At 33.7% G+C, this 26,305-nt stretch overlaps 1 protein-coding gene and 1 long non-coding RNA gene across 2 annotated transcripts; both read right to left on the reverse strand.

Annotated features, from left to right (window-relative positions):
* Positions 1 to 14,047: 14,047 nt before the first annotated feature.
* LOC146927335 (putative expansin-B2) lies at positions 14,048 to 15,861 on the reverse strand. The gene is made up of 4 exons (XM_085700624.1): positions 15,660 to 15,861; positions 15,398 to 15,510; positions 14,901 to 15,082; positions 14,048 to 14,609 (listed from the first exon to the last, which is right to left on the reverse strand). Exons 1-4 carry the CDS (start codon positions 15,835 to 15,837, stop codon positions 14,288 to 14,290), a joined length of 795 nt encoding a protein of 264 aa, XP_085556750.1. The 5' UTR covers positions 15,838 to 15,861; the 3' UTR covers positions 14,048 to 14,287.
* A 797-nt stretch (positions 15,862 to 16,658) lies between these two features.
* LOC146927336 (uncharacterized) lies at positions 16,659 to 22,944 on the reverse strand. Its single transcript, XR_015005644.1, has 3 exons — positions 22,188 to 22,944; positions 18,185 to 18,338; positions 16,659 to 18,087 (listed from the first exon to the last, which is right to left on the reverse strand). It is a non-coding gene; the product is annotated as an uncharacterized LOC146927336 (long non-coding RNA).
* Between the last annotated feature and the right edge of the window lie 3,361 nt (positions 22,945 to 26,305).

Below are 26,305 nucleotides of genomic sequence, written 5' to 3' on the forward strand. Positions count from 1 at the left end.
AAACTTTGATCTGGAATTCTTGTCTTTCCCCTTTCCTCTGTTTTCACTTCTCCCCCTTGAGACATTCAAGCCTTCTCCACTACCATCAACCTTTAACTCTTTGAACTTGGTTAACTCTTTGGTTCTCAAAGCTGCTTGAACTTCCTCCAAAGTGATAGTGCCCTCTTTGCCATAAAACATAGTATCCTTGAAATTCTCAAAGGACCTAGGTAAAGCACACAGTAGGTATAAGGCTTTATCCTCATCTTCCAGATTTACATCTATGTTCGCCAAATCATCAATAATCTTATTGAATTCCGTCAGTTGCTCCATTATAGGTTTTGACTCCACCATTCGGTAAAAGTAGAGTTGTTGTTTCAGACATTGTCTATGTGCCAAGGACTTGGTCATATACAATGAATCAAGTTTATTCCACATAGACAGAGCAGTAGTCTCCCTTGATACCTCTCTCAACACCTTATCACCAAGACACAGAATGATAGCACTGACCGCTTTATCATTCATCTCTGTCTTCTCTACAGGTGTCAGATGCGCAGGCATTTATGCTTCTCCCTTCAATGCTTCAACACACTTTTGTTGAATTAGAATTGCCCTCATCTTTACCTTCCACAACCCGAAGTCGTTACTACCGGTAAACTTTTCAATATCCCACTTCGAACCCATGATACCTGGTTATTGATTTGACCTTTGCCCCACGGTGGGCGCCAATTGTTGCGGATTCGTTGTGAAAACCACACCAATAATAAACTTGATGTGTGGAGCAAATTAATACCAAGCAATCAATTGAAGCGTATGACAAAAATAATTCAAACAAAAATAAACAGCAAGAGAGGAGAGAGAGAGAGAGAGAGAGAGAGAGAGAGAGAGAGAGAGAGAGAGAGAGAGAGAGAGAGAAAACACAAGGATCTGTTTACCCAGTTCGGTCTAATGATGACCTACTCTGGGGGAGAGAGCAGCTCTCCGTTCCACTATAATGATATGAGTTTCTTTACAAAGAGATGTCAGAGGGTTACAAGAATCAGTCTTCAAACCTAATTCTACCCAAAGTCCCAGCCTCTTCCCGTGACCAAGAGACTCACTCCTAATAGTGCTTTGTTCAAGGTGAATCAAAACAATCCCAACCCTAGTGTTATTGCCAAGAGAATTCTCTATAAACCCTAGTTTTTATGTTGGCTTCTAAACCCTGTTTTCTACTCTGTGTTTCATCTGATACAAGGTTTATATTTATAGTAAAAGTAACCCCCTTAAAATACGGAACAAATCTCCACTGAAAAATACGTTTTCTTTATTTCCTTCAGCGTACCACCGTGCCACGTTACGATTCCATTGTGGCACGATTTTTCCAGTGCTTGCCTCAGGATCTGAAACCACCAATCGTGGCACGTTGCTTCTGATCGTGGCACGTTGCTCCTGATTTCTGAACCTGATTTTAAGTTAACTCTTACAATCACTTAAGTGTTGAAGCAAAAATCTTTTTGATGAATGTTTTAATGATAACAAACCTAGTGGAATATATAATAAGTCTTACGAATGGTGATCTACTGATGGTTGCACTTGAGTTTTTGTTAAAAGAACAGGAATCACATAAGTGGATAAGCTAGAAGCCACCCACATTGATAAGTGCATCATATCTACTCAACAATGAAAGAATGAGTATATCATCAGTTGAAACAACAAAATCACATATCCATGAAGATTCATAGCTCAAGAATCAAGATGGAACAACTTGAATCATGCTGGAAGAACTTACATCACAAGCTGCACAAGAATGTGCTTGAAGTTATGTGACAAAACTCACATTGAGTTTTATGCTATATGATTTGAAGATCCACCATGGGTAAAGAAGATAAAAGGAAATATGCATACAAGTTAGGAAGATTCTCTGAACTTCCTCAAAGTATTACACTTCCAAAGCTTCTGAAGATAAAGAGTTCAGAGTTCAGAATGTTCATATGAACAGAGATCAGAATGTTCATATAAATGGAATTAATCATGAACATTAACCCTGAATATATCCAGAAATAATAAAGGATTATTTCATGGATAAACAAGAATATTTAAAGTCATCAGTTACATGCAATAATGAACTAGATGCAAAGAAATATTCTTTTGGACTTCAAAGAAAGAATCATCTTGTTTGTCAAAACAAATGATCTCTCATTTATATGCTTCAAGTAGCTCTTGAAGGAAATAAATAAACAACCTTCATAAGGTTCAAAGTGTTGAAGAACATCAGAATGTTCAGCACAGAGTACAACCATCAAAAAGGAAGGAACCCAGAAGAAACATTCTGAAGTTCATATGTTTGAACCCAGAAGGAGTTCAGAAGGTTGTTCAGAAGGTTGCTCAGAAAGTTCATTAGAGCAAAACCATAAATCAATGTCCACACCAAGAACATGCAAGAACAGATGTGACATGAACATATCTTATACAGACAATGATTTTAACTTTGGATCAAAAAATCATTAAAGACATCTATGGTGATTAAAGGATTAATGGACTTTGATAGTTCTTGGTATTTGTGCGTTCTTGAGTGATTAACCAAGACACAAACAAAGTTAAAACATACCAAGGTACAAGAAATCAAAGAACATTTACATTCATGAACTAACTCTGAGTTCAGAAAGTTAGTTCAGAATGTTGTTCAGAATGTTGATCAGAGAGTTGATCAGAACGTTCTGATGATAGTTCAGAAGGTTGTTCATAAGCAAACCCAGAATCATCAAGAACGTGAAGAACATGCAAAGCACACTTGACATGAATAAAAGGTCCAGAAAAGTACATCTGCATGGATCTATCAACAATAAAGGCATAGACAAAGATTTATGTCAAAAAGGATCTTTAATGTTCATCGAAGACTATGAACATTAAAGTACTAGGATTATTCCAATGAGAATTTAATCCTAGATGTTGCATTCACTGCACTTCAGTTTTGTTTTCACTATTAGGATTGATTACACCAGATACAAGTCTTACAATCATCCTAAGTGAAACAGATGGAACATTCTGATGGTCAGAATGTTCACTCCTGCACATGCTTCCAGCTATGAACAGTGTAGTTGGTAGAAAGAAGAAAAAGGTAGCAAAAGGAGATCTTGCATCAGAGATAACTTGTACTCTGAACAAAATCAAGCAAATCTCCTAGAAGCATGGGCCTGAAGCTGCAGACCCACTATCCTCTTTTTCCTGTACAATATCCAAGGCAGATTTGAATCAAGCTTTATCCTACTTTTCCAGCAACTTTTGAAGCATATGGAGAAGCTACTTTTTGAAGGATAAAACTCATACAAATCTCATACCACGTGCTGGGCAAGCCCAGAAATTCATCCAACATTCATCCATGATGAACCCAGATGAAGAACATCATGAATATCCAACATTCTGATGAAGAACACAGCAACATTCTGATGTTCATCCTGGGAACGCAACAACATTCTGATGGTCAGAATGTTCACCCAGATTTTCAAGTAAAAGCTTGTGGGGCCCAGGACACGTGGCATAACACCATTGGTCACCTTACAACGGCTATATGAGCCCAAAGACTCTATAAATACAGATCTAAGGCTCAGCAAAACTTGCACCATTGTAAAGCATACAAGAAAACAACAAAGTTTGTTTGAAGCTTTTACAATCTGAAATTGATCAATCTCTAAGGCTTTTGTTTCCTTAGTGCACATCAATACTCTCTGTTATCTCGTGCCAAGATAACTTTCTCTTCCCCATCCTCTGTTTGATTCTCAAACATTCAAACTCCACACAAATTGAAAAGCATACAAGAAAACAACAAAGTTTGTTTGAAGCTTTTGCAAACTTCAATTGATCATCACTGAAGGCTTTCTTCTTACCTTCTTTATAGTGTAAATCAATTTTCTTTCTCCCTCTCTGTTATCTTCTTCACAGATAACTTTTTCTTTCCTCTTTTCTTCTTGTCTGTTTGATTCACAAACATTCAAACCTTCATACAAATTGTAACAAAGTCTCATCTAGCTTTAGGGGTACTAAAGTGTTAGTTTGAGCAAAGGTTGTAAAAGTCTAAGTGGTTAACTTAGCAACAAGGTGCAAGCCTGCTGAGGCTTAGAGAATACAGGGTTGTAAGTGTTCAGGTGAACACAGATTGTAAGGTGCAGGATTTGAGAAGTTATCTCAAGCATCATAGTGGAAACTCTCACAAGATTGTGAGGAGTGGACTAACCCACATTGGGTGAACCACTATAAACTTCTGTGTGTTCTTTCTCTTCCCTGTACTCTTTACTTACTGCAAACACAAACACACACAAACACATTTACTTTGTTAAACTGTTTTTGCACTCAGACATCAGAACATTCTGAAGTCTGCTTTAAACTGTTTTTGCACTCAGACATCAGAACGTTCTGAAGTCTGCTATTAACTTAACTATTCCAAGTTTCCACTTGAGAATTAATTTTTAAGTTGCAGGATAATTTTTAAAGGGTCACAATTCAAACCCCCCCTTTCTTGTGACTATTTTATCCACTTCAATTGGCATCAGAGCCTGGCTCTATGGTTTGAGCACTCAACAGTGCATTAGGAAAAGATCCAGAAGGAAGTGATGTCAAAACCTGCAAATCAAAGTGCATGTCACATATGCATCAATGTGGGATACTTCAAAACGAAATGCCCTCTGAAGAAGAAGATGCAAAGATGGCAACCAGAGATGATTTTGAAGTCAAGGCATGAGTAAAGACAAACACAAGAAGTGAAGAGGTAAGAAATTCTAATTCTTATCTTTTATATAAAGTGTTTAATAATATCTCATTTGACTCATGCATTTTATCTTAAAAGTATGAACTTTTAAAATAACAACTTTTCTTGTATAAAGAAAGAAAATGTGAAACTACTAATCCTGAATGATATATATCTTAAAACCATTCAAAAATTGTAGTACTATCATTTTTAAATATTTGAGAAACATAAGATTCTCAATGATCAAAAATTTGTAAGATTTAGAAAAGTCTGAATTTTTGAAACAAGATGTTATTTTGAAAAGGAAAGTAAAACCTTGAAAAATGACGTATTCAACTTTCTAAAGTCTGTTAAGACCTTTCAAAAAGCTGGTTTAGGATTCATAACCTATCACAAACAAAAGTGAGAAGGTAAATGAAAAATGTTCATTTTGAAAAAAAAATTTAAAATTCTGAACCTGTATGTTTCTTTTTTAAAAAAAAAGAAACTTGAGAAAAATCCTCATTTCAAAAAGACATTATATCCTAAAATAGAATGAGCTCAAAAGGTTGAGATTGGTAAAATATAGTTTTCTTGTTTCAACAAATCTGATTATCTTAAATCAGAATGTTGTCATAAGAAAGAATCTCTCAAGAAGAGAAACACTAACCTCCAAGGACCCAAAGTAATACGGGTACCAAGAGCTTTACCAATTTGTGATGCAGGAATGTCTTCTAAATTTCTAGGAAAAGCTTGATTCATGGACAAATTATGTTCAAGAAATATGTGGAGTTCAAAATGACGAAGATTCTGAAACTTCTCAAGATGAAGCTGAATTGTTCTAGAACAATGGAATAATTTAAAATGAGTTCAAGTCAAAGAGCCAAAACCTCATTTACTTGCACACCTCTAAAAAGCTATCATTTGTCATCACCTAAACATGAACCACAACCTATCCTAGAATACACCAAACCTGATCATGATTCCACAAATCTTAAAGATGTCCCTAAAATCTTCCATAACATAATTAGGCACACTTTACTCCCTAGATGTGGAACCTTTGATGCTGATACTAATTTATGTATCATCTCATGATCAAAACAAAACTCAACCTCTGCTTCATAATCCTTCAATACATGATTGATTCTTGTTTGGCTGTCAAACAAAAAGTTGTTAAGTTACCATATGGGATTCATATGACTCCCATCTTTAAGGTTGCACAAGTATCCCTAGAAGGTGAAGAAAGTAAATACACCTTCATGAGATTCACAACAGAAACCTTAGGACAACTTCACATCACAACCACCAACATGCCTACTCCTCAAAAGACTGTATCAGTGAAGAGACTTTCTGATCAGAAAGTTCAGCAAGTAAAAGAGAAACAGGAAGCTGACAAGTCTGCCAAGAAGGAGATTGGATCAAGCTCTCACAAAGCTGAGAAAGGCAAACCTACTCCAGCTCCTGAAGTCTTTGCTCATGTTACTGAACATGCAAGAAAGCTGGTTGAGGCAAGAACTCAACAGTTTGAAGCTATGATGGCTACAAGATTTGTTGATAAAGTTGGAGAAACTACTGATGGTCATCAGAAAGTTGAAACAACTCTAAGTCAAGGTGTTGAAGCACCCTCTGAAGATATAAGAGTTGAAGAAAATTCTGAGCAACATGCTCAGAAAGTTGATAATGATACACAGGAAGTTGCAGAAATCCTGGTATCAAACACTCTTGGAAGTGATCATCATCATATGGAAGTTGATGAAGGAATTCAGTTGGAACAAGATAATGTTGGAGCTCATTCTGACTTTGATCTCAACATTGAAGACATTACAAATGATCTCTACAATGAGATCTTTCAAGATGCTCAGGGAGAAGACCTTCAACAAGAAGATTAGAATGTTCAAAACAACACTGATCAGAATGTTCAGGAGGATGCAGATCAGAAAGTTCAGAGAACTAGGAAGAAAAGAAGAAGGTTAGAAACCTATCCAGCATACAGAAGGAAGAAGGAGATGAATCTCCTATGGAAGATAATGAAGCTCTTTCTCCTCCATCCCTGGAGTTGTTTCAACAAGTTGCTGAGCTTGCAAGAAAGCAGTTCAGAATGTTGCTGGTAAGAATGAAGAACAGCTTCAGAAAGAAGATGAAGTTGTTGAAGAAGAAATTATGCAAGATGAGGTTGTCACTCAAATGGAAGATGATGAGATACCTCAAGAAGTTCATATGGTTCCTGCAATCACTGAAGAAGACAGTCAGAAGATTGACTCAGCTGGTGATGCATCTCTTCAAAAAGAAGTTGAGAATGTTGCTGGAAAGGAACATCAGAAGGTTGGCACACCTCAGAATGTTGAAGAAAACCCTTCTGACCAAGATCAGAAAGTTGAAGAAAATACTGAGCAAGCTTCTAACAAAGTTGATAAAGACACTCAGGAAGATGCAGAAATCTTGGCTTCACAAATAATGAGTCAAGGAAATGCACAAGTATAAAAAGATGAACACATGAAATTTTCATCTGGTTTTGATCTCAACATAGAAGATCTAAACTCATACTTCAACACTGATGTGTTTCAAGATGCTCAGGATACAGTCCAGATTGTTCAAGAAACATCTGAAATTGAAGATCAGAATGTTCAGGTGTCTGCAGATCAGAATGTTCAGGAAAATGCTCCTGATGCTGAAGCTACTCAATCCAAAAAATTGAAAGCTTCAAAGTTCATCCCTCTGTTTTCAAGCAAGGTAGAAATCTTATACTTAGAGAAAATTGGTCAGCAAGAGCTATTACTCAAAGAACATTCAATAACTTTGGAAGGTTAGAGAATGTTGGATCAAACATCAAGGACCTTGCTGGTCATAAGAACTGCACTCATATGATGCAAATAAGAGAATTATTTTTGCAAGCTCAAGATTGAAGAATATGGTCTGATCAAAAGACTTGTCTAAACAATCTCTGCATTCACTTGCTACAATAAGTGAAAGTGTTTGAGTATGTCATTAATGTTGATCATCTACCATGTTCTCAACATATTGTCTTTCAATCTCAACTACATGTTTTTGCAACATATGATTGAAGAACAAGAAGACTTCTCATATTCTATATGAATTGGCTTTCACACTCATATTCAAGCATTTTAAGATGCCTCTGAAAAAATGAAGTGTATGAGAAGGATTGCCAAATCTTTGACATAAAGAATTTGACAACAATGAGGATCCTCCAACAATGGATCAAAACATCCCTAAAGAAACCTTCCAAGAAGTTGCAGACATTGCTAAGGAAGATGTTCAGAAAGTTGATGAAGCTCAGAATGTTGAACAACTTCAAAAGGAAGTTGATGTTGCTGAGAATGGAAGTCAGCAAGTTGATGCAATACCTCAAACATTGAGATTGCAACCAATAAGGTTTGGGAAGCTGATACAGCTACTGAAACATCACTTCATAAAGTTGACACAGCTACTGAAGATGGGAAAGTTAATGAAGTTCCTGCATAACAACTTCAGAAGGTTGATGAAGTTGAAGAAGCTTCTGGAGAAATATCTCAGAAAGCTAACAAAGCAGAAAGCTTTTAGTGGAGAAAGATTCTTTAAATCTTCTACTGCTGAAACAAATTTCAAAATCTGAAGTTGATGTTACAAACATCATGGGTGAACTCCAGTTTGATGAACAAGAAATTGTTCTAGAATCTGATATGGGAAATGTTCCTGTGTCATTAAAAAATCCAGATATGCATGATGTTGCTAAAGCTCTGGCCACACACATGCTTAGTGAAAACACTACTACAAAGGAATCTGATGAGGATGAGCTAGCTGGAAATCAAGCTGGTTTTGATCTGAATATGGAGGAATTCAGCTTAGACTTCAATGCAAGTGTCTTTGAGGATTCTAAGATGGAAAATGATGGAACAATTCCTTCAACTCAAGTTCAGAATGTTCAAAGAAACATTCTTCATGAACAAAGCATTCCATCAGTTGATCACATGTCTGCAGATCCAGAAACATCTGGATATGTTAAAAGACACTCAGATCAGAAAGATGGAAAGACTAAGAAGAAGAGAAAGCTACTGATGATTAAGCTGCTTCAGAAGGTTATGCTTATTGATGCTTGGACTTCTCCATTCAGAAGAGAAAGTATTTCAAAGAAAGAGAAACATGCTCTCTTCATTGAATCTCAAAGTAAGGGATATCATCGCATAAGGTACACATTTATTTGCACTAATAAATATGATAATTAAGTTTATGAAAATATCATTCCTCAAACATGATTTTAAATGAATCTTATGTTTGAATTAGCATTAGAAGATTTTTTATATTCTTGATCTCCATGTTGATGTTGTGTATGATCTTGTTATAATCTTCGAATATTGCTCTAAGGTTTGCATATTTTGTTCTTAAACTTATATTGGACTTGCTTTGAGCATAAAAATTTGTTTTAAGTATTGTTGAATAATTATCTTACTTTAATTGCAAAAATTGAAGACAAAGATAAAGTTGTAAACATCAATGGCTTATCAATATGTGTTTGTGCAAAAATTTGCTGCATATACTTGATTGTAAACATGTATGTTTTCCACAAATTGTGTCAAAAAATTGTTGCTTGTAATTGATTTCTTTTAAAGAAACTATATCTTGCATCAAATGATACTTTGAAGCATTTCATCTTTTGAAAAAACTCAGCAATATTTTCCAACATGGGAATATTCTTAAGAGAGAAAGATCTTTTCTAAACTCTGATTTCACCGCTTCCATAAATGCTTCATTTTCTCTCAATTTCAAAAATTACTGAAAAAGATCAATTGATCTTTGCTCAATTTAGATTAGGTAATCATTTTCTAATTTTTGAGCATGACTTTGTCAAAATGTAAAACTTATCTGCTATGACAGTAAGTAAAAGAAAATAATTATTTTCTTAGAAAATCAAAAGATTTGAAATGTAATAGGATATTCATCTCTAAAACTTAGGGGGAGTTTTCTATACTTGAAAATATCAATCTTTTCATAAACATTGAAACCAAGGACAAAAACATTTTCTTAAATCTTGAGAAAAATTTCTCATATTTTGAATATGTTGAAATGGTTGCATATGTTATCATTTTTCATGTCCAGTTTACACAACTGATTGAAATAATGATTGATCATGATCCTTGCATTATGTTTTAATTAAACCATGAGTTTAATATATGAATGCATTTGTGAATTACATGCAATGTCTTGTGATTCTTACCTTCCAAGATTATGTCACTTTTCCTTCATATCACCCCTAGTACTTTTTGATAGATGACAAAAGGGGGAGAGATATATATGATGGGATAAAAACCTAGGATGGGGAGACATATGTATTATGGGAGAGAAAAATCTAAAATGGATTTAATTAATGAAGAATGTTATGAATTAACCTTTTTCCATATGTTGCGGGGGAGTTTAATTAGGTTGATAAGAATTAAACTCTTGCATGTGTTTAGGGGGAGTTTAATTGCATATCAATGAACATTCTTACATTTATTATTATATCCATCATAAAACTTAATATTTATTCAAAAGGTTTGTCATCATCAAAAAGGGGGAGATTGTTGAAGCAAAAATCTTTTTGATGAATGTTTTAATGATAACAAACCTAGTGGAATATATAATAAGTCTTATGAATGGTGATTTACTGATGGTTGCACTTGAGTTTTTGTTAAAAGAACAGGAATCACATAAGTGGATAAGCTAGAAGCCACCCACATTGATAAGTGCATCATATCTACTCAACAATGAAAGAATGAGTATATCATCAGTTGAAACAACAAAATCACATCTCCATGAAGATTCATAGCTCAAGAATCAAGATGGAAGAACTTGAATCATGTTGGAAGAACTTACATCACAAGCTGCACAAGAATGTGCTTGAAGTTATGTGACAAAACTCACATTGAGTTTTATGCTATATGATTTGAAGATCCACCATGGGTAAAGAAGATAAAAGGAAATATGCATACAAGTTAGGAAGATTCTCTGAACTTCCTCAAAGTATTACACTTCCAAAGCTTCTGAAGATAAAGAGTTCAGAGTTCAGAATGTTCATATGAACAGAGATCAGAATGTTCATATAAATGGAATTAATCATGAACATTAACCCTGAATATATCCAGAAATAATAAAGGATTATTTCATGGATAAACAAGAATATTTAAAGTCATCAGTTACATGCAATAATGAACTAGATGCAAAGAAATATTCTTTTGGACTTCAAAGAAAGAATCATCTTGTTTGTCAAAACAAATGATCTCTCATTTATATGCTTCAAGTAGCTCTTGAAGGAAATAAATAAACAACCTTCATAAGGTTCAAAGTGTTGAAGAACATCAGAATGTTCAGCACAGAGTACAACCATCAAAAAGGAAGGAACCCAGAAGAAACATTCTGAAGTTCATATGTTTGAACCCAGAAGGAGTTCAGAAGGTTGCTCAGAAAGTTCATTAGAGCAAAACCATAAATCAATGTCCACACCAAGAACATGCAAGAACAAATGTGACATGAACATATCTTATGCAGACAATGATTTTGACTTTGGATCAAAAAATCATTAAAGACATCTATGGTGATTAAAGGATTAATGGACTTTGATAGTTCTTGGTATTTGTGCGTTCTTGAGTGATTAACCAAGACACAAACAAAGTTAAAACATACCAAGATACAAGAAATCAAAGAACATTTGCATTCATAAACTAACTCTGAGTTCAGAAAGTTAGTTCAGAATGTTGTTCAGAATGTTGATCAGAGAGTTGATCAGAACGTTCTGATGATAGTTCAGAAGGTTGTTCATAAGCAAACCCAGAATCATCAAGAACGTGAAGAACATGCAAAGAACACTTGACATGAATAAAAGGTCCAGAAAAGTACATCTGCATGGATCTATCAACAATAAAGGCATAGACAAAGATTTATGTCAAAAAGGATATTTAATATTCATCCAAGACTATGAACATTAAAGTACTAGGATTATTCCAATGAGAATTTAATCCTAGATGTTGCATTCACTGCACTTCAGTTTTGTTTTCACTATTAGGATTGATTACACCAGATACAAGTCTTACAAATCATCCTAAGTGAAACAGAAGGAACATTCTGATGGTCAGAATGTTCACTCCTGCACATGCTTCCAGCTATGAACAGTGTAGTTGGTAGAAAGAAGAAAAAGGTAGCAAAAGGAGATCTTGCATCAGAGATAACTTGTACTCTGAACAAAATTAAGCAAATCTCCTAGAAGCATGGGCCTGAAGCTGCAGACCCACTATCCTCTCTTTCCTGCACAATATCCAAGGCAGATTTGAATCAAGCTTTATCCTACTTTTCCAGCAACTTTTGAAGCATATGGAGAAGCTACTTTTTGAAGGATAAAACTCATACAAATCTCATACCACGTGCTGGGCAAGCCCAGAAATTCATCCAACATTCATCCATGATGAACCCAGATGAAGAACATCATGAATATCCAACACTCTGATGAAGAACACAGCAACATTCTGATGTTCATCCTGGGAACGCAACAACATTCTGATGGTCAGAATGTTCACCCAGATTTTCAAGTAAAAGCTTGTGGGGCCCAGGACACGTAGCATAACACCATTGGTCACCTTACAACGGCTATATGAGCTCAAAGACTCTATAAATACAGATCTAAGGCTCATCAAAACTTGCACCATTGCAAAGCATACAAGAAAACAACAAAGTTTGTTTGAAGCTTTTACAATCTGAAATTGATCAATCTCTAAGGCTTTTGTTTCCTTAGTGCACATCAATACTCTCTGTTATCTCGTGCCAAGATAACTTTCTCTTCCCCCTCCTCTGTTTGATTCTCAAACATTCAAACTCCACACAAATTGCAAAGCATACAAGAAAACAACAAAGTTTGTTTGAAGCTTTTGCAAACTTCAATTGATCATCACTGAAGGCTTTCTTCTTACCTTCTTTATAGTGTAAATCAATTTTCTTTCTCCCTCTCTGTTATCTTCTTCACAGATAACTTTTTCTTTCCTCTTTTCTTCTTGTCTGTTTGATTCACAAACATTCAAACCTTCATACAAATTGTAACAAAGTCTCATCTAGCTTTAGGGGTACTAAAGTGTTAGTTTGAGCAAAGGTTGTAAAAGTCTAAGTGGTTAACTTAGCAACAAGGTGCAAGCCTGCTGAGGCTTAGAGAATACAGGGTTGTAAGTGTTCAGGTGAACACAGATTGTAAGGTGCAGGATTTGAGAGGTTATCTCAAGCATCATAGTGGAAACTCTCACAAGATTGTGAGGAGTGGACTAACCCACATTGGGTGAACCACTTTAAACTTCTGTGTGTTCTTTCTCTTCCCTATACTCTTTACTTACTGCAAACACAAACACACACAAACACATTTACTTTGTTAAACTGTTTTTGCACTCAGACATCAGAACATTCTGAAGTCTGCTTTAAACTGTTTTTGCACTCAGACATCAGAACGTTCTGAAGTCTGCTATTAACTTAACTATTCCAAGTTTCCACTTGAGAATTAATTTTTAAGTTGCAGGATAATTTTTAAAGGATCACAATTCAAACCCCCCCTTTCTTGTGACTATTTTATCCACTTCATTAACAATATTTACTGATCTGTCAAAAATTATATATATATATATATATATATATATATATATATATATATATATATATATATATATATATATATATCAAAAGCATATGTTTTTAAGGGATACCTAAAACTACAGTTATACAACTGCCGTTACAGTTTGGGTCAAAGGCATTAAAGGATAATGCAACACCTTGGTTTGCTGCTACCGGAAAACGTTCTTGTAGCTACCTACAACGTTAGTTTTCCACCATTCAGGCTTGAAACGTCATAAAAGAACTGTTATAAATGTGTTCCAACTCGATTTTCGATATTGGTGAGATCAAAATAACTTGTCATGGTCATCGTAGCCACCTTCATCGTCGAGGTTAACCAATGGTGTTTCTGCTCTCCCGAATATATTTTTTCCATGCATTAATCCAGTGTTAGGCATCACTGAGGTTAACCTCGTTCCTGACATTCTATGGGCCTTTGTCAAGTGTGAAAAAAAGGACCCCATACATATAGAAAAATCTAGATTCTAGGCAGGGCCGACCTAAGGGTCAAATAACCCAAGTAAGAGCTTTAGGTCTCTTAATCTGTTAGGCTGACCCTTATTCTAGATCGTCGCATCACATACCTATGCCCAAGGCCGGCCTTGTTTGTGGTCATGCAAAAATCTAAATCATTATGTTTTAACATAAAGTAATAAAAATCGTTATGAGTTTGATTTACAACCCAATTTGTATAAGGTAACACATGATAATTAAGAGAGGAAAGTAAAGAGATTAAAGAAGCAAGAATAGACAACAACAAAAAAATTAGACTAATTAATTCATTCATACCCATCATGCAATACTTATATAGACCCCAAATGAGACATTTAGACCCTTATTCACCCCAAAAAAAAGACAACTAGACCTTAACATACTCAATATTGCACTCTAATAGAATGCTACAATAGATTATTCTAGATAAATTTTTATTCTATAATTAATTAAATGAGCCACAACAAGGGAACCTATGTAGATTTAATAATCTCATAGATTCTAGAAATTAACCAATGAACGATAAACTTTGCCAGGTTGCCAATTTCTTGGAATCACATTCTTAGCTATAATGGTGTTGTACCTTCCATTTCCATTTTCTGTGATCTTAATAGTAAATGGAGGTTGTAACGGTGAACCTGAGTTCAAAGCCCATCTTGCACCCCAAGAACGTTGCATTGGAACCCATCTTCTTGATTGTTTCAATGCAACATCTACAATGTCACCATCTCCATTTTCATATTCTATTTCAGTAGCAAAATAGTATGGGTTGGCTCCACTATCGACTGCAAATGCTATTGATGTCCCAAAAGCGCATGCAACCCTAAAAAAAAAAAAACTAAAATAATTGCTATATAAAAGTTTCTATTGAAAAATACTCCAACACGTTAATATTTTTGGGACTTGATATAGAATAATTAAATTGATCGATTAAAAAAGTAAAGGAATTTTTAATTTCATTATTAACTTTTTTATTTCAGTATACCATTTCAAAAACTAAAATGGAGTATTTACGCCAATTTTGGAGTTGACTATATTTTTTCTTTCCTCTTCTTTTTTACATGAAATATTTTATTTATTTTTAAAATCAAATCCAAACATAACTAATACATACCTTTGGTATTGAACATTAATTCTTCCAGCATTGCGAAGATTTTCGGCCTGGCCATTATTTGCAAGGGAACCAAATGCAGTTCCACTTAGATCAAACTGGATAGGTGCACATCCAGGGCAACTATCAGTGATCATCACTGTCACAGGATTTCTTGAGCATGCACTATTTTGTGTGCATTTCACCTGAAAATTAATGAAACAACCAATGACTTTTTTTTATATATAATAGAACTTTATATCAGCAAACAATAAAAATATAATAGTACTTTATCTTTTATTGTATTTTTTTAAATGATCTAAAATTGATAAAATAAGATCTTATTGCAAAGAAGAAGAAAAAAACTATATTTTTTTGGGTAGATAACACACACAAATGGAGGAGGGAATATTCAAAACTCGATCACAGTATTCGACCTAATAATTTAAACATTTTATCAATTGAACTAGGATTTGTAGATTAAAACAAAAACTAACAATTATATTCATATAGAAAAGCACCTTATAACAAGCACCACATCCTCTTCCCTCAAGGAAAATAGATGGACCTCCAGCTGATATCATTTTAGAAAGTGGAGGATACTCTATACTATCACCATATCCACATGCACCCCCTACACAAAAAATATAGTAAAATAAATAAATTTCAAACTTATTTTTGGCCCAAAAAAATATTATTCTTTTACAAGAAACATAAATGATAAATCCTTATCAATGTAATTTAAATTGTACACCAACACTTAAATATTATGCAAATACTCACCATCTGATCCAGCACCATCTGGTGCTCCATACCATGTAGCTATTGCCATTTGCCATTGATCATTAACATTTTGAATTTCAGAAACATTGAACAATTTATGGTTAAGGCAATAACAAGGGTTAATCACAAGAGAAAAAAGTACTACAAAAGAAATTATAGGATGAAGAACAACAGCCATATTGCGATTAGTTGCTAAAATGAACAGATAGCTTAATGAATAATTATCGTGTTAATGTGATTTTACTATGGTACATAGTAATCGTATTTAAAGCAAAATATTTTCATAAATGGTACTACTCATCTTTTTCGACAGAAATAAATGGTACTACTCATCAATACTAATCAATTTTTTTGACAAAACAGTACTAATCAATCTTTTTGACAAATACTTTACATTTTTGTTTAATTTTTTTTAGGGGAACTGTACATTTGTTTATCAACGTTTCTTTAGTTAGGAAATTTAATATAGTATGGATTCTCAATATTAGAAAATTTGAAAGTTACACTACGCAAATCATTGTCATTTACAGATTAAACTTAAGATTGTCCTCGTGAGCTTAGCTCAGCTGGTTGGGACAATACATAAAAATATGCAAAGGTCCGGGGTTCAAACCCCGACCACTACCTGCATTTAATTACATATAGTTTCGACGGTAATGCGTGCTCTATTTTTAACAATTACATATAGTTTCGACGGTAATGCTCTATTTTTAACTTGTCAGCCTTTTTATTACATATAGTTTCGACGGTAATGCTCTATTTTTAACTTGTCAGCCTTTTTATTTGCCAAGTCAACTTGTCTATCTCTATCCATATTTTTTTTATGCATAACATCTTACATAATTTTTTTAATGGAAAAACTTATTGCTTTTCAATATATTATAAAAAGGGTCCTCGTGAGCTTAACTTAGTTGGTTTAGACAATGCATGAAATATGTAAGGTTTGGGGTTCAAACTCTATCCATCACTAAAAAAAAATTATAAAGAGGAGTCCTTGCAATTAATCATTTTCTAAAATATTAAAAAATTCGTTTCATATTAATGTTGTCATGTGTCATGTTGTAAAAAACCTACTATTTTTGTATGAAATTAATTGGTTGCCTAATTAAGCTGATGTGTTCGTGTAAAAGCACTAATGCTATCATATATGAGTATGACTTCACGATAGATTTCAAATGAAAATAAAAACCGTACAAATTCTCTACCAACTTGACATATTTTATAAAATGTATGGAAATATTTGTATTAAAATCACCAAATTCATTAAAGCATTATATTTTAATTCCTACAATCTTGAAATTCTAACAATTTGAAATTTAACTAATAACTACTCCCTCCGGTCCTTTTTATTAGAAATAAAAGTGAGAAATTTCTAGGTCCTTTTTATAAGAAGATTGACCAAGTTTCAAGTATGTTTGAAGCTAAATTTCATTTGTGCCCTTATTTATTATGAGAGAGAATATTAAAAGTAAGTAAATTGGTGGAATAAAGAGTAATTAATTTAGGGGTATTCATGGAATTTTTTTAAATGAAGAAGTGTATTAAATGAAATGACTATTTTCAATGTATTTCCTTGATCTTGATGTTTTATGTCTTTTGTTTCTTGTATAAAGGACCGGAGAGAGTATTTACAAGCAGATATGATACAATCAAGCTCGCTATTATCATCTACATGTGAATTCACAAAATCAATAACTCTTTTGAAATCAAGAGCAAAGTCCACATTATCAAACCGGAGATCTGATACATTCCAAAGTTGTATGTAACCCGACATCCTCCCCCACATCTATGTCACACAAGGGAGCAAACCAATCCGTTTTGGCAAGAACAAAATCACCTGCATCATCTCTAAGACACATTCCAAAACCTACCCTATTAAGAGAGGTAGAAAAGGATGTGTCAATATCACATTCATACCTGCCAGATGCCGGTTTCTTCCATCTTTTATCGTATTGCCTTATGGTATGTGATTGGACCGTGTTGGACTGAGCATGACTGTGGGACCTTATTATTAGGGCTGCTCACCCACTCATCCAGTAAATGTATCGCACGCTGAACTACCTACGAGTTGGATTCATTCTATTGTTGCCAAAGTTTCGTATTGCGACTCTTCCGAAGGCTCCACATTATCGTAGCCATAAGCTCACACTGATCTGAAGAAAATTGCTGCAAAAGAGTGAAAATAAGTGCATGTATATTAATCTTGACGAAGCACCCAATCGATTTTGTCCCTTAAATTCACATCATGCCATACTTGAACAGCCTTAGGGCACTCAATGGGGATATAGATGTTATCTTCATAATTGATATTACAATGAACACAATCAAGTGGACAATGTACACCTCTACTGCTGAGACGAACACGTGTTGGGAAGCAACCACGACACACGCGCCATAAACAATTCTTGACTTTGGGAGGCACCTTTATCTTGATATTAAATTCCAACAGTCAGGGACATGCAAATGAAAATTATCTACAATTTTAGACACACATATAAATAATGCACTTCGAGCATAATACTTACCCCTCTTCTCCCCTTTCCAAATTAATTTATCTTCTGCAACAAGGATGAAGCAGTGTGTTAGGGTAAATTGTGCAGTGCGCGCATCAAAGAGATTATAAATTAAGGGAGCTTTCCAAACCTTCAAATCTTGATTAATAAAATCTTACAATTTCACCTGCAACAAAGCTCAAATATTAGATTAGTCGTGGACAAGGACAAACTGTCTTTAAGCCAAGGAGCACCTAAAAAAGGTATATTAACTCCTGGGCCTATACGCTACCGCACTCCCTGTTTTACCTACAAATACTTCGTCAAACATAACTTGGATTATGTCCAATACTAGACCCAATAAAATCAGTGTTATGAAAATGTCGTGCCTTAAACAAACGAGAAACAAGTGAATGGGGTCGCTTATGAGTTAGCTCATGCAACCCTATCCAATCCTATCCCCCATATTATAGATGATGTACCTTCATGTATTTGGCACATTTTAGCTAATGATATGCAATGAATTTCTTCATTAAAATAAACAATTTGAAATTTGAAACCATATTTGTCATTTCCTGTGATTTCCTCCTATCTATGTTATATATGTTATGGTGACTAGCGTTCAGACGGAAATGGTTTTTTATTGCGTTAATGCGTGTAAATTATTAACAATTTTTTTTATGAAATTTAGATTTTGATTTAAATTGGATTAATTTTTATTCAAATTATATACATAGATGTTTGTGACTTAAAATTCTAACATCATACTTATCTTTTCAATTACACCAACAAAATAATAAATATAATATAAACTCTTATCCTTTTCATTGACACCAATAATATAACTTTATTATAAGAAATTTTGTTTATGGGTATAATTGAAATAATGAAAATATATCCCACTTATTCCCTTTATATATTGTTATAGATAATATTGTTTCAGTTGTAGTAAGGTTTTCCTATTTTAATGATATTTTTCTATTTTTTAATTAATAATTTAAATAATATTATATAAAGGATAAAATAGTAAATAACGTATTTTAAATGAAGGGTAAAATTGGAAAGGGAAAAATTAGTCCAAACTCATGTATTTTCTTTATAGATAGTATAGATGATAGAACTTTGTTCAATACAAACATTTTTTTTTCATTGTCCTCTTGCATAACTGACAACAATTATTTTTTCGTTATTTCTTATTCATATTGCATAAAGGATGAAGAGATGGAATTTTTTAAAATGCATGATGAATTTATTAAATTTAATTGTTCACTAATTATATCTATTTTCCGTGTTGTTGATTCATTGCTTCCATTTTTTTTTTCAAGTTTGTTTATCTATGAGGCATTGCAATGAGGGATGCATACATGGCAGCGATTTTATTGGAGGAACAATGCTGAGAAAGATCAAAATTGTATCAAATATATACGTTGAAGATACTTGCATGGTTTCCTTAATTTTTGTATTTATTATTTATTGCATGGTTTCCTTAATTTTTGTATTTATTATTTATATTTGTTTGTGATCTTTATTATTTTGTACTTTTTTGTATTGCTTGTTTCTCTAACTTGCACAAAATATTCATGGAGAATGTATTGTGAAAATAAGTAGAGTTGAAATTCATGGAAAAAAAAAATAAGAAGAGTTGAGAACTTTTTCTTTCAGATTAAAGATGAAGTGAGTATAAATGTTGACTCATAGGAAATTCCTTATTAGAAAGAAGAGTCACATTCTTTTTGATGGAACATTACAAGAGGCTCTTATATATTGAGACATAATTTCTACCAAAACAAAAATTTGAGACATTTTGATGTAGTGTATAAGAAGTAGAATTCATAATATTTCATTAACTCTTTTGTTCTTAAAAAGATATTGAAATAAATGTTTCAGATCATTATATAAGTAGAATCCTTTTTATATTTTAATTTTATAAAGAAGATTCATTTCAATTCAACATTTTACAAAATGTTAACAAATAAAAAGATTTTTTTAGCCAGTCCTAGTTTTTTGGTGAGAGAAGCTTCAACTTTTCCCTAAGTTTTTTTTTTCTCTTTCACTTATCGAAGATGAGTGGTTTTAGGTCATTTTTTGATCTAGAATCACTCATCTGCATCATTTTTCCCTTTATTTCGATCTAAATAAGTGATTTTCACACACACACACAGATATATATATATATATATATATATATATATATATATATATATATCAAGTGTTTTCTTTTGTGTTTTTTCATCGTGATTTCATCGTCTAAGTGCGACGTTGTGTTGTTCGTCGTCTTGTGCGGCATTGTTTGATTTCACACCTTGTTGCGGTGTTTGTTTGGTTCATATTGAAAGATCAACTTCAGTGAATCACAGATTCAATCAATGATTTGAACATCAATGTTGTAGATCCGGAAGCATGGGTATTCTAGTGATTTAAATTTTATCATATTATTTGTAGGCATTGTTTTGCTATATGCTATTAACTTGGGTGTTGTGAGTTTGTTCGCAGATTCACCTTTTACGTTGGCAATGTTGATTCTGATATATTCTATCAATTTAAATGAATGAGTATCGTTTTGTTTTTGTAAAAATAAAATAAAAAATATATATGATATTCTATTATTCATTTCATATTAATGCTTGCATGTGTCATGTTGCAAGAAAACTACTATTTTTGTATGAAATTAAATGGTTGCCTAATTAAGGTGATGTGTTCATGTAAATTGACTAATGATATATCATACATATATGTGTATGTCTTCATGATCGATTTCAAATGAAAATAAAAAATGTACAATTCTCTACCAACCATGCATATTTTATAAAATGTATGGAAATATTTGTATTAAAATCAATATTTGTATTAAATCATTATATTTTAATTCCTACAATTGTGCAATTCTAACGATTTGAAATTCGAAAACATATTTGTGATTTCACATGATTTCCACCTATCTATATGCTATGGTGATGAAAGAACTTTGTTCACTACAAACATTTTTTTTCGATTCTTGTCCTATTGAATTTCACAACAACAATCATTTTTTCGTTATTTCTTATTTATACTGCAGAAAGGGTGAAGAGAAAGGAATTTCTTTGAAATGCATTATGAATTTATTAAATTTGATTACTCACTAATACTATCTATTTTCTGTTTTATTGATTCATTGCTTTCATTATTTATTTTTCAAGTTTCTTTGATCTAAGAGGCATTGCAATGAGAGAAGCATACTTGGCAGTGGTTTTGGTGTGGATGGACAATGTCACAATGCTGAGAGAAAGGTCAAAGTTGTATCAAATATACGTTGAAGATACGTGCATGGTATATAATCCTTAATTTTTGTATTGATTTGTGATCTTGAATAATTTGTACTTGCATGGTTCTCTAACTTGAACAGAGAATATTCATGTGGAAATATTGAGACATTTGGATGTAATGTATAAGAAGTAGAACTCATTCTATTTCGTTAACTCTTTTTCTTTTTCTTGTTTTTTTTTGTTAAAATGATATTGAAACAAATAATCCTTTTTATAATTTAATTTTATAACGATGAGTCTTTTCTATTAATTTTTTTAGAAAGTACTATTAACAAATGACATTCTATTATTTATTTCATATCAATGTTGTCATGTGTCATGTTATAAGAAACCTTTTGTATGGAATTAAATGGTTGCCTAATTAATTAAGGTGATGTGTTCTTGTAAAATCACTAATGCTATCATAAATGTATATGTCTTTAAGATCGATTTCAAACGAAAATTATAAAATAAAAAAAAAGAGCAAAATTACACTTGTAGTCCCTCAACTTAATTTTAGGTAACAGTTTGGTGATTTATTATTTTTTTCATTTCAATTTTGTCCTTTTAGTCCATTTACATATGAATTTTTAAGCTTCAAATCCATGATTTTATTTTCTCATGGCATTTCGGTCTTCAAATCTACGATCTTTATCTATGTTTGCATAAGAATATTATATTTGAAGCTTGAAAATCCATATGCAAAATTAAATGGAAAAAATTAAAATAAAAAAGATAAAGGATTAAATTGTTACCTGTGGAGCTTCACAGTATGAAGCTTCAAATTGAAAATCCATATGTAGGTTGACTAATAAGCTTTCATATGCTTCCCTTGATGGGTCTTGCTAGAAGAACAACTGGCATAAACTCCTTTGGAACACGTATACCCCCCCCCCCCCCCCATAAAGCTTTTATAGCCTGGAGATTTTTGCACAATATAAGATCCCCACTGATGATAATCTCAGGCTTAGAGGTTGCCCCATTGTCTCAGTTTGTTGTTTTTGTATGCAAGCTGCTGAAACTTCCTCTTACATTTTCCTTCACTGCCCCATTACTGCTGAAGTGGCTCTCAACTTCAAGCTTGCTATTGTTAAAGGTGCAATTGATATGACTGACTTCAAACTCTTCCACCTCTTTGGAATTCCTTGTAAGGTTATAAGAGTGGTGTATGTTCAGGATGTTCACTGGCTTCCTCCTCCTTTTGGTTGTGTTAAAATAAATTGTGATGGATCTTCTGTTGGGATGCATGTTGGGAAACTACGCACAATTTCTCCATAGTCAAATTAAGTGGACGTGAAATAAATGCGGAATAATAACACATAAAATTGTAAATGAAGTTCGGCCAATAATTCCTACTCTCCGGACTGCTACAGATCTCTTCAATAAAATGGGAATATATGTGTGTTTACAAACACTCACAATCTCTCACTACCCACAACCCAATTACACCCAAGAATTTCTCTAATATTCTCACAATGAGTTTTTCTCTATCTCTCTATTGATGTAATTCACTCACTTGTGTTTTTGTGTATTTGCTTCTGATGCCGAAGCCGCTATTTATAGGACAAATAAGACAATGTGAACTTAATAATCCATATTCAATTGTTGCTACAAGTTGAATGTGAAACCTGCATGTATCACGTTTCTTTTCTTCAAAATCAGCACCGCAAGCTATTCCTATGCACCTCAAGCTACACATTAGCTTTACTATTCCAAAGAAAAATTCACCCTTGCATTAAATGTATCGTGTTAAGGTAGATTGAGAAATTGCTTTGGTTGAACAACACCACATGCAATGGGTCCCATCCATTTTTACCAACAATCTCCCACTTGAAGACTGATTTCAATCGGTCTTCACACCTTGATCATGCAACAACCTTCTCTGGTCTCTTACTCTAACAAGCCAACTAAAGTTGAGCACAACTTTAGTTTGTCGATAGTCACCACCTTTGTTAACATATCTGCAGGATTCTTACTTCCTTGAATTTTAATCAATGTTAGCACGTCATCCTCAAGGAGAGATCTAATGAAGTGATAACGAAGACCAATGTGTTTTGTTCTTGAATGGAATGCTGAATTCTTTGCCAGATGTATCGCACTCTGACTATCACTGTACAAAGCACATTTCTCCTGCATGAATCCTAACTCTGTTAACAATCCTTGAAGCCATATCAATTCTTTGGTGGCTTCTGTTACTGCTACATACTTAGCCTTTGTAGTGGATAAAGCAACAATCTTTTGTATTCACGACATCCAACTAACTGCTCCAGTACCAACAATAAATATATAATCAGTTGTACTTCTTCGGTGATCAACCTCACTAGCAAAGTCTGCATCTACATAGCCTTTTACTTTTATCTCGCCTTTGCCAAAGTACAAACATTTCTCTGTGGTGCCTCTTAGATACCTCAAAATCCATTTAACTGCTTCCCAATAAGCTTTACATGGACTTGACATAAACATGCTAACAACTCCCATTGCATGGCCAATGTCTGGCCTCGTACAGACCATTGCACACATCAAACTTCCAATTGTTGAAGCATATGGAATCTTGGCCATGAGTTCTTCTTCTTCCTCCGTCTGAGATGGTTGTTCTTGGGATAGGCAAAAATGACTTGCCAACTGTGTGCTAACCGGTTTTGCATCTCCCATGTTGAATCTTTGCAAAACACGGCTGATGTACTCCGCTTGAGATAACTGCAAAACTCCTTTTTGCTTATCTCTCGTGATTTGCATACCAAGGATTTTCTTTTCCAGACCTAAGTCCTTCATGTCAAATTCTTTTGACAATTGCATCTTCAAGTTTTTGATCTCATCAATGTCTGAGCCTGCTACTAACATATCAACATAAAGTAGCAAAATGATATAACTAGACTTATATCTCTTGAAGAAGCAACAATGGTCGGCATTGCACTTCTGGAAACTTTCCTTGTTCATGAAGCTTTCAAACTTCATATACCACTGTCTTGGAGCTTATTTCAGGCTATACAAGCTCTTCTTTAGCCTGTACACCATATTCTGTTTCTCTTCTTCTGAGAATCCTTCAGGTTGGTGCATGTATATCTCCTCATTGAAGTCTCCATTAAGAAATGTGGTCTTCACATCTAACTGCTCAAGATAGAGATTCTTGCAGCCAACAATACTTAAAACAGAACTGATAGTATTGAGCTTCACCACTGGAGCAGAAATCTCGGTGTAGTCAACTCATTTATTTTGCTGGAATCCTTTGACCACTAATCGGGCTTTGTATCTCTTAGATCCATCATGGTCCTCCTTTACTCGATACACCCATTTGTTGTGAAGTGTCTTCTTTCCTATAGGTAACTTAGTGATAGAGCCAAACTGCAAGTGCACGGTCTATCGAAGTAATAGTAGTAAGAAGAGTATCGTTCCGCTAGGGAGTTGTTCAATTTAACTAACTTTAAAAGAATGATTAGAGGAGAGGAAAAGTTATAAAAAGGAGGTTTAGTTGCTGAAGGTAAATAACAATAATAATAAAAGATGTCTCGGGATTATTGGTTCGTCATAATAACTAATCCTTCACTAGCCAAGACTTTAACTTCTAATTTCATGGTTTACACCTTAATTTCTAAAGACCGGTTTCCCTTTAGCCCCTCACCTTTTTGATGAAAGACCGGTGAGAGTTTACCCCTAGTAACCAAGCCTATTTCGCTGACTTGATTACTAGAAGATGCTTATAAGGATTGAAACTACTTGTGTCTCAATAATTGCAAAGACTATTTCGTTGCCTTTGCAATTATTGTCTAGATTCACTTGTTCCAACATCAAAGCTCCGCTTTCGCATTATGAATTGATGTTTGGGATGATGGATTAACAATTATCAAACCCTCCACTTTCGCTTCTACAGTTTGATAATGGTTAATCCATGTTAAAACGGTGAATCTAAATTAGAAATTACTGTTACATGAAATTAGGGTTTAAGCTTGGTTCGTTTAGGATTATGTCATTAGACTTATCCAACAATCCCAAGACAATAAGAAGTCTACTCACTCATGTTCATCGTAGACATGGGGAAAGAAGAGAGAAGACAATAAAATAAATTGCGAGAAAAGAAAGTAAAGAAAATAAAAGGACTTTATTGAAATAATTCACTAAATAATTCTAAGAAAAGGTGAATATTTATGATGGAGAGCTAATCTATTTATAGCTTTACAATTGACTCAAAAACTAAGCAACTATAAGGGCAAATCAGTAAAGCTGCAACAGGGTAACTTGGGCTTGAAGAAAAGCAGCAAAAGAGCATTCTGGAGGGTAGCACGGCCATGCCACATGTTGGCACGGGCCATGCCAAGCTTCTGGCTTGGTGGAGACATATTTTTGTCTCGTATCTTCGTATTTTTGCACTGTATTTGCTCCAGTCCTCTTTCTTTTGCTCCAAGACACCTTCCACCATATATTCGTTCCTAAAATAAAATAAAAAGCAATTTAAAGTAAAACATTCAAAAAGGAAATAAATTTGCAATAAAATCAAATCAAATCTAAATAAAACTAAACTAAATAATGCATTAAATTAGACTAAATTATGACTCATCAAACTCCCCCACACTTGAATCTATAATTGTCCTCAAGCAAAAGGCAATGGACATAGCAGCAATAAAAAGATTCATCATGGCAATGCAATTGAAAACAACATGTCTCTTTGAAGGTTTTGTTTCAAGTATACTAATCACAATTTCAAACATTCCTCGTGAACCTATTCAACCCAACATCAAGTCTCAAGTGAGTGTGTGTGTGCAGTCCAACCTTTTTCTTGCTCCTGTATAAGACAGATATTATGAGGAACAGGTTCTATCCTTAATGCTAAAGTAACCGAGAAAAGTCATTTCTTCATTTCATATAAGAGTGATGGGAA

Source organism: Medicago sativa, chromosome 4 (assembly GCF_051527215.1).
Source record: "Medicago sativa cultivar Bolivia chromosome 4, Bolivia_mono, whole genome shotgun sequence".
Taxonomy (NCBI): domain Eukaryota; kingdom Viridiplantae; phylum Streptophyta; class Magnoliopsida; order Fabales; family Fabaceae; genus Medicago; species Medicago sativa.

Coding starts and splice junctions, on each gene's coding strand:
- LOC146927335 (XM_085700624.1), bottom strand. CDS start 15,837: ATGGCTGTTGTTCTTCATCCTATAATTTCTTTTGTAGTACTTTTTTCT. Junction 15,511..15,659: donor AGATGGTGCTGGATCAGATG/GTGAGTATTTGC, acceptor TTTTTTGTGTAG/GGGGTGCATGTGGATATGGT. Junction 15,083..15,397: donor GATGTGGTGCTTGTTATAAG/GTGCTTTTCTAT, acceptor ATTAATTTTCAG/GTGAAATGCACACAAAATAG.